Source organism: Pseudopipra pipra, chromosome W, assembly GCF_036250125.1.
Source record: "Pseudopipra pipra isolate bDixPip1 chromosome W, bDixPip1.hap1, whole genome shotgun sequence".
In the NCBI taxonomy this organism is placed as follows: Eukaryota; Metazoa; Chordata; class Aves; order Passeriformes; family Pipridae; genus Pseudopipra; species Pseudopipra pipra.
The window spans coordinates 5518356-5529313 of record NC_087580.1 but is presented as its reverse complement, the minus strand read 5'-3'; the positions used below and the strand labels follow the sequence as shown (position 1 = coordinate 5529313).

The 10958-nt window shown below is 58.4% G+C and overlaps 1 protein-coding gene across 1 annotated transcript; it reads left to right on the top strand.

Annotated features, from left to right (window-relative positions):
- The first annotated feature begins 8870 nt into the window (after window positions 1-8870).
- Window positions 8871-10958, top strand: LOC135404439 (zinc finger protein 239-like). The gene has a single exon (XM_064639191.1). The coding sequence runs from the start codon at window positions 9447-9449 to the stop codon at window positions 10434-10436; it is 990 nt and encodes a 329-aa protein (XP_064495261.1). The 5' UTR covers window positions 8871-9446; the 3' UTR covers window positions 10437-10958.

The window sequence follows — 10958 nt, the reverse complement described above, 5'->3', positions numbered from 1 at the left end:
TTTCAGCCTTATTTCAAGTTTTTTCTGCGGTGGCCACGGTTTGGGGGCGGTTTTGGGGTGAGAAAGGAGCCTTTTAGTGTCCGTTCTTTCCCTCCTGGTACTTCTGCATCACTCCCACTCTTCTCACCCTCGGAACGTGCTGATTGGCTGATTAAACCACGCCCCCTCACTCCCATTGGCCGCTCCTCCCCACGCTCCACCCCTTCCCTTTCCCCACCCTCAGGGCGGACCTGCTAGGGAACTGCACCCCCCCACAGGCAGCGCGGGAAAGGCGGGGTGCAGACCTGGTTGAGGACTGCGAGAGCGGGGTCGGGAGTGTCCGTTTTAAGTAGAAAAAGGCGGATTTTGGGGCCGGTTTTGCAACGTTTCGCGTTAATAAAAAGCAAGTGTTTATAAAACTGAAGCTTGAAAGGTGCTTTTTAAAATCGTTGCTTTGTTATACACAAAAAAACAACCAGTTTGGGTGTATTGTCAATGATTTGTGATGCCCCCAAACCACCAATTATTAATTGTGAACTAATAACTGTGTGCTAATCATTGTGTTAATAACTGATTTTTATATCCCAAACCCACCATTTGGGGTGAATTGATGACTAATTTAATATACCCCAAACAATGGGGAGAACCCCCCCAAAATCATCAGGGGAGTGGGTGCAGACTCCAGGCAGGACCTGGCTGACCAAAACAACCTCAGTTTTGGGTGAGATCTCCATTTTTGACCTTTTATTCTGCAAAATAACCTTTCAGCACCGCGAGCGGTGGTGACAGAACAACGCTCAGCTGGGGCACCAAACCCCTAAAATAACGAGGGGAACCCCCCTAAAACTTTTTCAGGAGCAGGTGCCAACTCCGAGCAGGAGCCACAGGTGGGAATTCTGAGGCGGAATTTCCGTTTCCGACCTTTTATTCTGCAAAACCACCTTTGGCCCCCATTATGGAATGGCCTCTGGAAACCAAAGAACCAAGCCCCCACCATGTGACAGTTCAACCCCATCCGTGTGCCAAGGGCTCCTTTGTGGTGTCACAGCCTGTCCTCTCCATTCCGGAATGGGCCCTGGCAACCAAAGAACCAACGCCCTACAACCCCAAAGTGAAGCCCCACCTTCGTGCCAAGTGCCCTCTTGTGATGTCACAGCCTGTCCTCTCCATTCCAGAATGTCTGCTGGAAACCAAAACACCAATGTCTCACAGCCCCTAGTGCAGCCCCACCCCTGTGCCATGGGCCCCTTTGTGTTGTCACAGCCTGTCCTCTCCATTCTGGAATAGCCTCTGGAAACCAAAGAACCAACCCCTCACATCCCCACAGTGCAGCCCCACCCATCTGCCACGGGACTCTTTGGGATGTCACGGCCTTTCCCCCAGGAAAGAAAGCCTGGAACCTTCAGGTTTCAGATGCAGTTGGGGGCCACCCTGGGCACTCCATGGGCAGAAAGAGCTTTCTGTCCTGGCCCTTTTTATCCGGCAGGAATCTCCAGCTGTGTTCAATTTGGGCAGTCAGACTGGCAATTTCAGCTCAGGGCTCCTGCAAGTGAATGACAGCCCTGCCCTCCAGGAAAGAAACCCCTTACCCTCGGTCTCTTCTCCTGTTCCCTAAAACACAACCTGCAGGGGAGCTTTCTGGGATCTCTTCTCTTGAGAATTGGGAAGATAGACCCACTCCCATGTTTAACACCTCAGGCAAAACCACCCTTTGAACACCTTTCCCAACCCTCCCCAACCTTTCCCAAAGCCCAGATTTTACAGGTGTCCTGTAATTCTGGCCCAATCTCACCCAAGCCCACAAACCATGACAGAAACCTCTCAGCCTCACGCTGCGTCCTTCCCATTGCTGTGCCTTATGTGCAGGCAAATGGACTTAAAATCAAGTCCCCAAAATTCATGGCGTGTTCTTTTTCCCAGAAAAGAAGGCGTGGTGAACTCTCCAGACCAGGGAACTGGAAGATCTCCCCAAAACTCCTTTGGTACACGCTGCAGGGCCAACGATTCCTCTGCTCTGCCCTGTCGGCACTGCTTTGTCTCATCTGGGTCCAAGAAACTGTCAGTGAAAGCCGGGGAATAAAATCTCTGAGCAGTTGGTTGGGTTCCAGAGGTGACCCTACTTCATTCAGCGCTGAAGGGACACAGCAATTGCTCTCTAACACATGTACATCAGTTCTCAAAACTTTTAACTCTTTTTACATTTTAGCAGACAAAGGAATTCCTGTCCACTGGCTTACCAGTTCTCTGCAGGAATTCTTCTTCTCTCTTCTATTGGCCCTTGATTTCTCACTTTGCATGATACTTAGTCCACAGTTTTTGTCCTTTTCTTGTCTTTTCCCTGGATAGAAAGAGCATCAGTAACTGTCTGTGTTAGTTTTGTCTTTGTCTCTGGTTTCTCTAAGGGTCTTAGTGGTTTAGAAATTCTGCCTTCTTGGTGTCCAGGTCTCAAAAATAGATTTCTCTGCCAGGTCTACGACCACTGAAATATGGCAGACCTTAAGCTTTTACTTTGTTTTTCTAACAAATGGCCATGGCCCAGAACTTGTCCATCATCCATTGTCTATTGCCCCCATTCAATCTCCTGCCAGCAGTTTCTCCCCACTGCTGGGTGGGCTCCTTTGTCAAGCACTAGAACTTGTTGGGTAACAGGCCCAGTCCTGTTGCCTATTTTTCGTGGGGATGTGCAGGAGGGCATTGAGTCTTCCATGAGCAAATTGGCAGAGGACCCCAAGCTGGCTTGCAGTGTGGATGTGCTGGAGGGCAGGAAGGCTGTGCAGAGGGACCTGGCCAGGCTGGACCTCTGGGCCGAGCCCGTGGGCATGAGGTTCAAGAGTGCCTTTGGTGCCTTTGGGGCCTCTGGCCACAAGAACCCCCTGCAGCTCCAGGCTGGGGGCAGAGGAGCTGCAAAGGGTCCCTGTGGGAGAGGCCCTGGGGGTGCTGGTGGACAGAGGCTGAACCTGAGCCAGCGGGTGCCCGGGTGGGCAAGAAGGCCAAGGGCAGGCTGGCCTGGATCAGAAAGAGTGTGGCAGCAGGAGCAGGGCAGTGATGCTTCTGCTGGACTGGGCACTGGTGAGGCCACAGCTGGAGTGCTGTGTCCAGCTCTGGGCCCCTCAATTCAGGGAGAACCTTGAGGGGCTGGAGTGGGTGGAGAGCAGGGCAGTGGAGCTGGGCAAGGGTCTGCAGTGCATGGCCTGTGAGGAGCAGCTGAGGGAGCTGGGCTTCTCCAACCTGGAGAAGAGGAGGCTCGGGGCTGACCTTCTCCCTGTCCACAACTTCCTGACAGGAGGCTGGAGCCAGGTGGGGGTCAGCCCCTTCTCCAAGGCAACAGGCCATAGGACAAGAGGACACGAGGACCTACCTGTCAGGGGCTGTTTGTCAGGGACAGGAGCAGGACTTTTTGGAGAGAAACAGGGATTGGGTATTGAAATGGGCTGCCCAGGGAGGTGGTGGAGTCAGCGTCCCTGGAGGTGTTTAAGCAAAGACTGGCCATGGCACTGAGTGCCGTGGTCTGCTTGACGTGCTGGGGATGGGGCGTAGGCTGGACGCCGGTTGATCTCCCAAGTCTCTGCCAACCTCAGGGACTCTGGGCTTCTGTGCCAGCCCAGCCTTTGGGGACAGCGTGCTGGTGGCTCCGAGGCTCCGTCCTTGCCTTGCCTTGCCCATCTCCTGGCTGCCAGGCAAGGGCCTTGTGACATCACAGCCTCTGTGGAACAGCGCGGTGGCTGAAAACTGTCAGCGCTGCGTCCCCGTGCCCAGAGCCTGGGCAGAAGTCGGCTGGCAGGGACGGGCAGAGACTGTGCAGAGGTGTCAGCTCGTCCCGCAGCAGCACGATGCCCAGCCAGGGCATCTCCTGGCTCCTCAGGCTCTCGGTGCTCCTGCTCTTGCCTGGCCCACTCGAGCCTTGCAGCCGTGCCACAGGTGCCATTGCTGAGAACCGGGGTTTTCCTTGGATGGCCCCTTGCCAGAAAAGGCAGGAGAGGCTGGAGAGAGGGGAAGGAGGGGGGTCAGGCCGCTGGGATGGTGCCGGCGGGCCGTGAGCCCGAAGCCAGCAAGGCCTTGGGCCCACACGGTGTCAGGGGAGGACTGAGAGCCCCCAGGGAGGAGGAAAGCTGGGCAGGCCCCAAGGCTGCTGGGCCTCTTCCTTGCCAGCCCTTTGGCCAAGGCCCCGAGGCAGAGGTGGGGCTCAGCCCCTGCACAGCAATGGGGCACAGGCTGAGCCCCAGGGACACCAGAGCCAGGCGGCCTGAGCTCTTCTTCCTGCAGCGTCTGCCTGGGGCAGCCCAGCCAGGCCTGAGTCTCTGCAGGAGAGGCCAAGCCCAGCCAGAGAGGGCTCAGCCCTCTGAGGCTGCACTCACTGCAAAGGGAACAAAACATTGGCCCAGAGGACATCCTTCCCCCAAATGGAGAACTGGAAAGGTCAAGAATAAAAAAAGTCACCCCCCTCCATTCTTCAAGACATGTTTAGACTTCTTTCCTAAAAGCATCCAGGACTCGGGTCACCCAGTTTTCTCTCTGACAATGATTTTTCCATGGTTCCCCTCAACTCCCAGCCCACCCAGATCAGTTTTGGGGTACCAACCCCCACTTTTTCCCCCCTCTCCCACCCCTTACACATCATTCCCCCAATCCCAGCCCCCTCATGCTCAGTTTGGGGCTCCCACCCTCCCCTTTTCCCCACTCTTCTGACCTCTCCCACCCCTTTCCCCTCATCCCCCAATCCTCAGTCGCCCTCCACCTCCACTTTTGGGGGGTCTCACTCCTCCACTCAGTTTGGGGTCCCACCACCCCTTTTATCCCGTTTGACTCACCGACCCCCCCCTTCCCAACACCCCCTCTCACCACAGAGCTCCTCGCCTGCAACGGGGGGGGCTCCCAGTAACACCAGTGCCCATGAAAGTCCCCCCAAAAAAGGGTTAGGTGGGGTCCTGGGTGGGCTCTGAGTGGGTTTGGGGGTTCCTTGGGGGCTGTGGGGTGGTTTAAGGGGGTCCCTGCACACTTTGGGATGCGTTGGATGCCCTGTTGGGGTGCAGATGTCCCCCCAAAGCTCCCCCAGAACAGGGTGACACAAGGGGGGGGCACAGAGGGGTCCCCATTCCTGATCCATCCTGGAGCAACCACACTGGGGGCAACTGGGATCATACTGGGAGCAGCTGGGCCCCTGCTGGGCTCATACTGGGACCATACTGGGACTGACAGGGATCATCCTGGGAGTGACTACAATACTCCTGGGAGTATGTGAGAGGCACTGCAACCATACTGGGGATGACTGGGATCAAACTGGATTCGTATTGGAAGTGTCTGCAAGTTCCTGGGATCGTACTGGGGGTGACTGGACTCATAGTGGGATCAGACTGGGAGCAACTGGGACCACGCAGGGGCAAATGGCATCGTCCAGGCAGTGACTGAAAGTGCCTGGGGTCAGACTGGACTCAGACTGGGAGTCCCTGAGAGGGAAAGGAACCATCGTGGAGGGGGACTGGGAGCAACTGGGAGCACCTTGGGGGCAACTGGGATCCAATTGGGAGTGACTGGGAGTGACTGGGATCCTAGTGGGAGTGACCAGGACCATACTGGAACCATCCTGGGAGTGACTGTCAGTGACCGGGATCATACTGGGAGCAACTGGGATCATGCTGGTGGCACAAAGGACAGAGGGAGGGGAGGGGAACAGAGAGGGGAGGGAAAGAGAGGGGAGAGGGAATTTTAGAAAGGATAAAGAGGAAAGAAAGACAAAAAAAGAAGAAAAGTAAGAGAAAAAGCCGAGTTTAAACATTCAGTCAATGTGTGAGTCACTGAGAGCTCCCAGGTCAAAGGCAGGGGAAGTGTTTGCAGGGGACAGGAGCCTGTTCAGGGCTCAGGAGCTGCTGCTGCCCAAAGGAGGAAACGCCCCGAGGGCTCGGAGCAGAGTTTGTGCTTTGGGGCCTTTGCCAAGAACCTGCAGGAGGGAAAGCAGTTCCAGCCAGGGGGGCCCAGGGGCTCCCAGCACGGGCCCAGGGGCTCCCAGTCACCCCCAGGATGGGCCCAGTCACCCCCAGGATGGGGCCAGTCACCCCCAGGATGGGCCCAGTCATCCCCAGGGTGGGCCCAGTCACCCCCAGGATGATCTCAGTCACTTTTAGTCATGCCCAGTAAGATCCCAGCATGATCCCAGTCACTCCCAGTCTGATTCCATTCTCTCCTAGTAGGATCCAAGTTCCCCCCTGCAAGTTCCCAGTTTCTCCCAGTCAGTCCCAGTATAATCCCAGTCAATTCTGGTGTCTCCCATCATATCTCAGTTGCCCCCAGTGTGGTCCCACTCATTCCCGGTCATTTTCAGTAGCTTCCAGCATGATCCCAGTTGCTCACAGCCACTCCCAGTCATCCCCAGTGTGGTCCCAGTCACTCCAACGATGGCTGCAGACTCTCCCAGTATAGCCCAGTTGCCCTCAGCATGCTCGTAGTCACACCCAGTTACTTCCACTTGCCCCAGGATGCTTCCAGTTCCCATCAGTACAATCCCAGTCACTCCCAGTCTATGCCAGTTACCTCCAGTATGCACCCTGTCACTCCCAGTTACTCCCAGTTCCACCATACTTCCAGCATGGCTTCACTGGCTCCCAGTTCCTCCCTGTGTAGTTTTACTCACTCCCAGTATGATCCTGGTCACTGACAGTCACTGCCAGGATGGTTCCAGTATGGCCCTGGTCACTCCCACTATGATCTCAGTCACTCCCAGTCACTCCCAATAGGATCCAAGTCACTCCCAGTTGGATCCCAGTTACCGCCAAGGTGGTCCCAGTTGCTTCCAGTATGATCCTGGTTGCCCCCAGTGTGGTTCCAGTAGCCCCCATTCACCCCTTCTGTGCTTCCACTCACTCCCAGTATCATCCCTGTCACTCCCAGCCACCCCCAGTAGATCCCACTTGCCTCCAACAGGCTCCCAGTCACCCCCAGTATCATCTCAGTCACTTTTAGTCATGCCCAGTATCATCCCAGTATGATCCCAGTCTCTCCCACTCTGATACCAGTCTCTCCTAGTAGGATCCAAGTTACTCCCTGCATGGTCCCAGTTGCTCCCAGTCTGATCCCACTATGAGTCCAGTCACCCCCAGTATGAGCTCAGGAACTTCCAGACACTTCCAGTATGAATCCAGTTTGATCCCAGTCATCCCCAGTATGGTTGCAGTACCGCTCAAATACTGCCAGTATTATTGAAGTCACTCCCAGGATGATCCCTGTCAGTCCCAGTGTGATCCCAGTACGAGCCCAGCAGGGGCCCGGCTGCTCCCAGGATGATCCCAGTTGCCCCCAGCATGGTTCCAGTTGCTCCCATTCCCCGCTATTATGGTTCCAGTCACTCCCAGTATGATCTCTGTTGACCTCACCATGCTCCCAGTCACTCCCAGTATGCTCCCACTATGCTTCCACTATGATCCCAGTCACCTCCAGTATGATCCCACTTGCTCCCAGTATATCCCAGTTGTGCCAACATGGTCCCAACTGCCCTCAGAATGCTCCCAGTTACTCCCAGTATTACCCCAGTCAACCTCACTGCGGGCCCAGTTGTCCCCACCGTGGGCCAAGCTCTCCCACTGTAATCCCAGCATGATCCCAGTACTCCCCAGCATGGTCCCGGTTGCTCCCAGTTCCTCCCAGTGTGATCCCAGTTGCTCCAAGATGCCCCTAGGACTGACCCAGTCACTCCCTGTAATATCCCAGTCTGATCCCAGCATGATCCCAGCAGGGGTCCAGCTGCTCCCACTCTGATCCCAGTTGCCCCCAGCGTGGTTCCAGTTACTCCCATCCACCCCTATGGTTCCAGCCACTCCCAGTATATCCCAGTTGCCTCCACCATGCTCCCAGTTGCTCCCAGTATGATCCCAGTTGCCCCAGTTCTGGTCCCGCTGGGTCCAGTCCAGGTCTTGGTGTATCTCGGTGTCCCCCCTGATTTTGGGGTGTTGTGTTTCCCCCCCCAGCCCTGCTTTTATTCTGACCCCAGCCGGCTGCTCCCAGTGTTCCCAGTAAAGCTTCCCAGTTCTACCCAGTCCCGGTTATTGGGGGCAGCAAGAGGGGGCTTGTGGAGACCCCATCGGGGGAACCGTGGTTGGGTGGGGGGCAGAACCGGCCCCAGGATGGATCGGGAATGGGGACCCCCGTGTGCCCCTCTCGTGTCATCCCATTCTGGGGGGGCTCTGGGGGGGCACCTGCACCCCAACACGGCACCCAGTGCTCCCCAAAAGGGGCCGGGACCCCCAGACACCGCCCCACAGACCCACAAGGAACCCCCAACTCGCTCACACCCCACCCAGAGCCCCCAAAGCCCAAATGTGGGGAGACCTTTCTGGGCACTGGGGGTGCCGGGAGCCCCCCCGGCTGCGGGGGCAACTCCCCCGTGTGCCGGCAGAGCCGCAGCGCCCAGCGCTCCCCACCTCGAGCCCACCGGCGCCCCCCCCTCGCCCCCAGCGCCCCCCGGGACGGCAATTTGGGCAGGGGGGAGGCCATGGCTTTGGGGGCAAGGGGGGGGCAAGGGGGGGGGCAAGGCGGGGGCAAGGGGGGCGGAAGGGGGGCCCAAGGGGGGCAAGGGGGCTGGTCCAGGGGGGGAAGGGCTGCAGGGGGCGGATCCCGGAGGAGGAAACCCGCCAAAAGCGGCGGCCCAGCCGAGGGAGGAGCCGAGCGGGAGCACAAAGAAGAGCAGCCAAAAGGTCCTGGCGGTCGCTCGGCAATGGCGGGGGGGGCGAGAGCGGTTTGGGCCCCCCGTGAGAGCCGGGGGGGAACCCCGGTAGCCGCGGAGTGGGGAGAGCAGAGAGGGGCGATCCCGGAGCTGGGGGACCCCCGGAATGCTGGAGGGGGGAGCAGAGAGGGAGCGCCGGGCCCCTTAAGCGGGGGTCCCGGAGAGGGGGAAGGCCTTGGAGTGTGGAGAGGAGGGGGGGCCTTGAGGCGGGGTGGGAGCCGAGAGCGCCAAGAGGTTTGCGAGGGTGGGAGGCGAGAGAGGAGGGCCGGCCGGCCCCGGGAGGCAGAGTGGGGAGAAGTGAGCCCTGGGACCCCCCCGGCAACACTAAAAGGGACCCCGGAGAGTGGGAACCCCCCGGAGCCGCGGGACCCCCGGCAGCCCGGAGAAGGGGGACCCCCAATGCAGGCAGAAGTGCCATCAGGCCAGACAGGGGGGACCCCCCTAATCCCAGAGAGCAGAGATGGGGAATTCTGGGAGGGGATTTTGGGCTGAATGTTGGTGTTTTGGGGTTTTTTATGGACACAGGATACCCGGTGAGTCCTAGAGCTGGACTTGGGCAGGAGGAACCCCCAAGGCAACGCGCTCACCCCTTGTTTCCCCCCCATCAGGATTTCTGCTTCCCAAAGCTTGGTCAGATGGAGGAGGAGGCTGCGAGGAAGAGGAAGATGCCGCGGGCTCCCCAGGCAGGTGAGGAGGAAGTCAGTGCCCCTTTGGGTGGGTCTTTTGTGGCCGTCCTGCCGGGGCCGGAGTTGGGGGGATGTCCTTGGGCTTCCCTGTGGGCCGGAGGCAAATCCCCTGCGTGTCCTTGTTGCTTCCTGCCCCAGGCCCCGAGGTGAGGCCGGAGAGCGCGGAGGACAAATCCCGGCGGCAGAGCCTGGTGGGAGAGGCCGTTTTGAAGGGCTCCCCGGCGCAGGAAGGCAGCGGGGAGGAAAAGGGCCGGAGATGCCCCCGCAGGAGGGGCTGCAAAGCCAGCCCAGGGGGCTGTGAGGAGGAAAGAGCCAGCGTGTGCCGGGAAGGCGGCCGGAGCTTGAGGCAGAGCTGCGAGCTGGTGGTCCCTGAGCAGCCTCCCAGCAGGGAAAAGCCCTTCAGGTGTTTGGAATGTGGGAAGAGCTTCAGCAAGAGCACTGACCTCCTCAAGCACCAGCACATCCACAGTGGGGAACGACCCTACACATGTGGGGAATGTGGGAAGAGCTTCAGTCAGAGCTCACACCTGCTCCGACACCAGGTGATCCACAGTGGGGAACGGCCCTACACGTGTGGGGAGTGTGGGAACAGCTTCAGCCAGAAGTCCTGCCTGATCCGCCACCAGATCCTCCACACTGGAGAACAACCTTACACGTGTGGGGAATGTGGGAGGAGCTTCAACCGGAGAGGCAGCCTCCATGCCCACCTGGGCCTGCACTCCAGGGAACGGTCCTACAAATGCTTGGAATGTGGGAAGAGCTTCAGCCGTAGCTCTGGCCTGGTCCAGCACCAGAAGATCCACAGTGAGGAACGGCCCTACAAGTGCCCCAAGTGTGGGAAGAGGTTTAGGATCAGCTCCCATCTCCTCATGCATGAACAGATACACACGGGGGAGAGACCCTTCCGCTGCAGCGACTGCGGGAAGGGCTTCAAACGCAACTCCCACCTCGTCATCCACTGTCGCATCCACACCGGGGAGAGGCCCTACAAGTGTGACGAGTGTGAGAAGAGCTTCACTGTGAGCTCTGCCTTGATCTACCACCAACGGACCCACCAGTAATGGAAGCCCCAAGTGCCCCGACTGCGGGAAGAGCTTCGGCCGCTGCTCCAACTCCATCAGCCATCAGAGGACCCGCGTTGGATGATCCACAGGGACCCCCGTTGGGCACAGACCTGGTGACCAACATTCCTGGTGATCCATGTTGGGCAGTGTACTGGGGCCTCGGGGATAATGTATTTAAGGAGGAAAAAGTCCTTGTGCAGATGGAATTGGGTGCAGAGAGGAGCAGAGTGGGAATAGGGGAGAGGAACAGCTCTGCAGACCCCCAGGGCAGTGCAGGAGGAGGGGCAGGAGGTTCTCCAGGCCTGGAGCTGAGATTCCCCTGCAGCCCAAGGAGGAGCCCACGGCGGAGCAGGGGATGCCCACAAAGAAGGATGTGAGCCCGTGGGCAGCCCGTGCTGGAGCAGAGTCCCTGCAGCTGCTGCGGCCCCAGAGAGCTCCAAGGGTCTCGCTCAGCACTGCTGGTTGTGGGGCCACACAGAGGGGCTTTAGGCACAGGAATTTTCCTTCCTGGCCCCAATG

What these genes read in the sequence shown, in the direction of transcription:
- LOC135404439 (XM_064639191.1), top strand. Translation starts at nt 9,447, where the DNA reads ATGTCCTTGGGCTTCCCTGTGGGCCGGAGGCAAATCCCCTGCGTGTCC.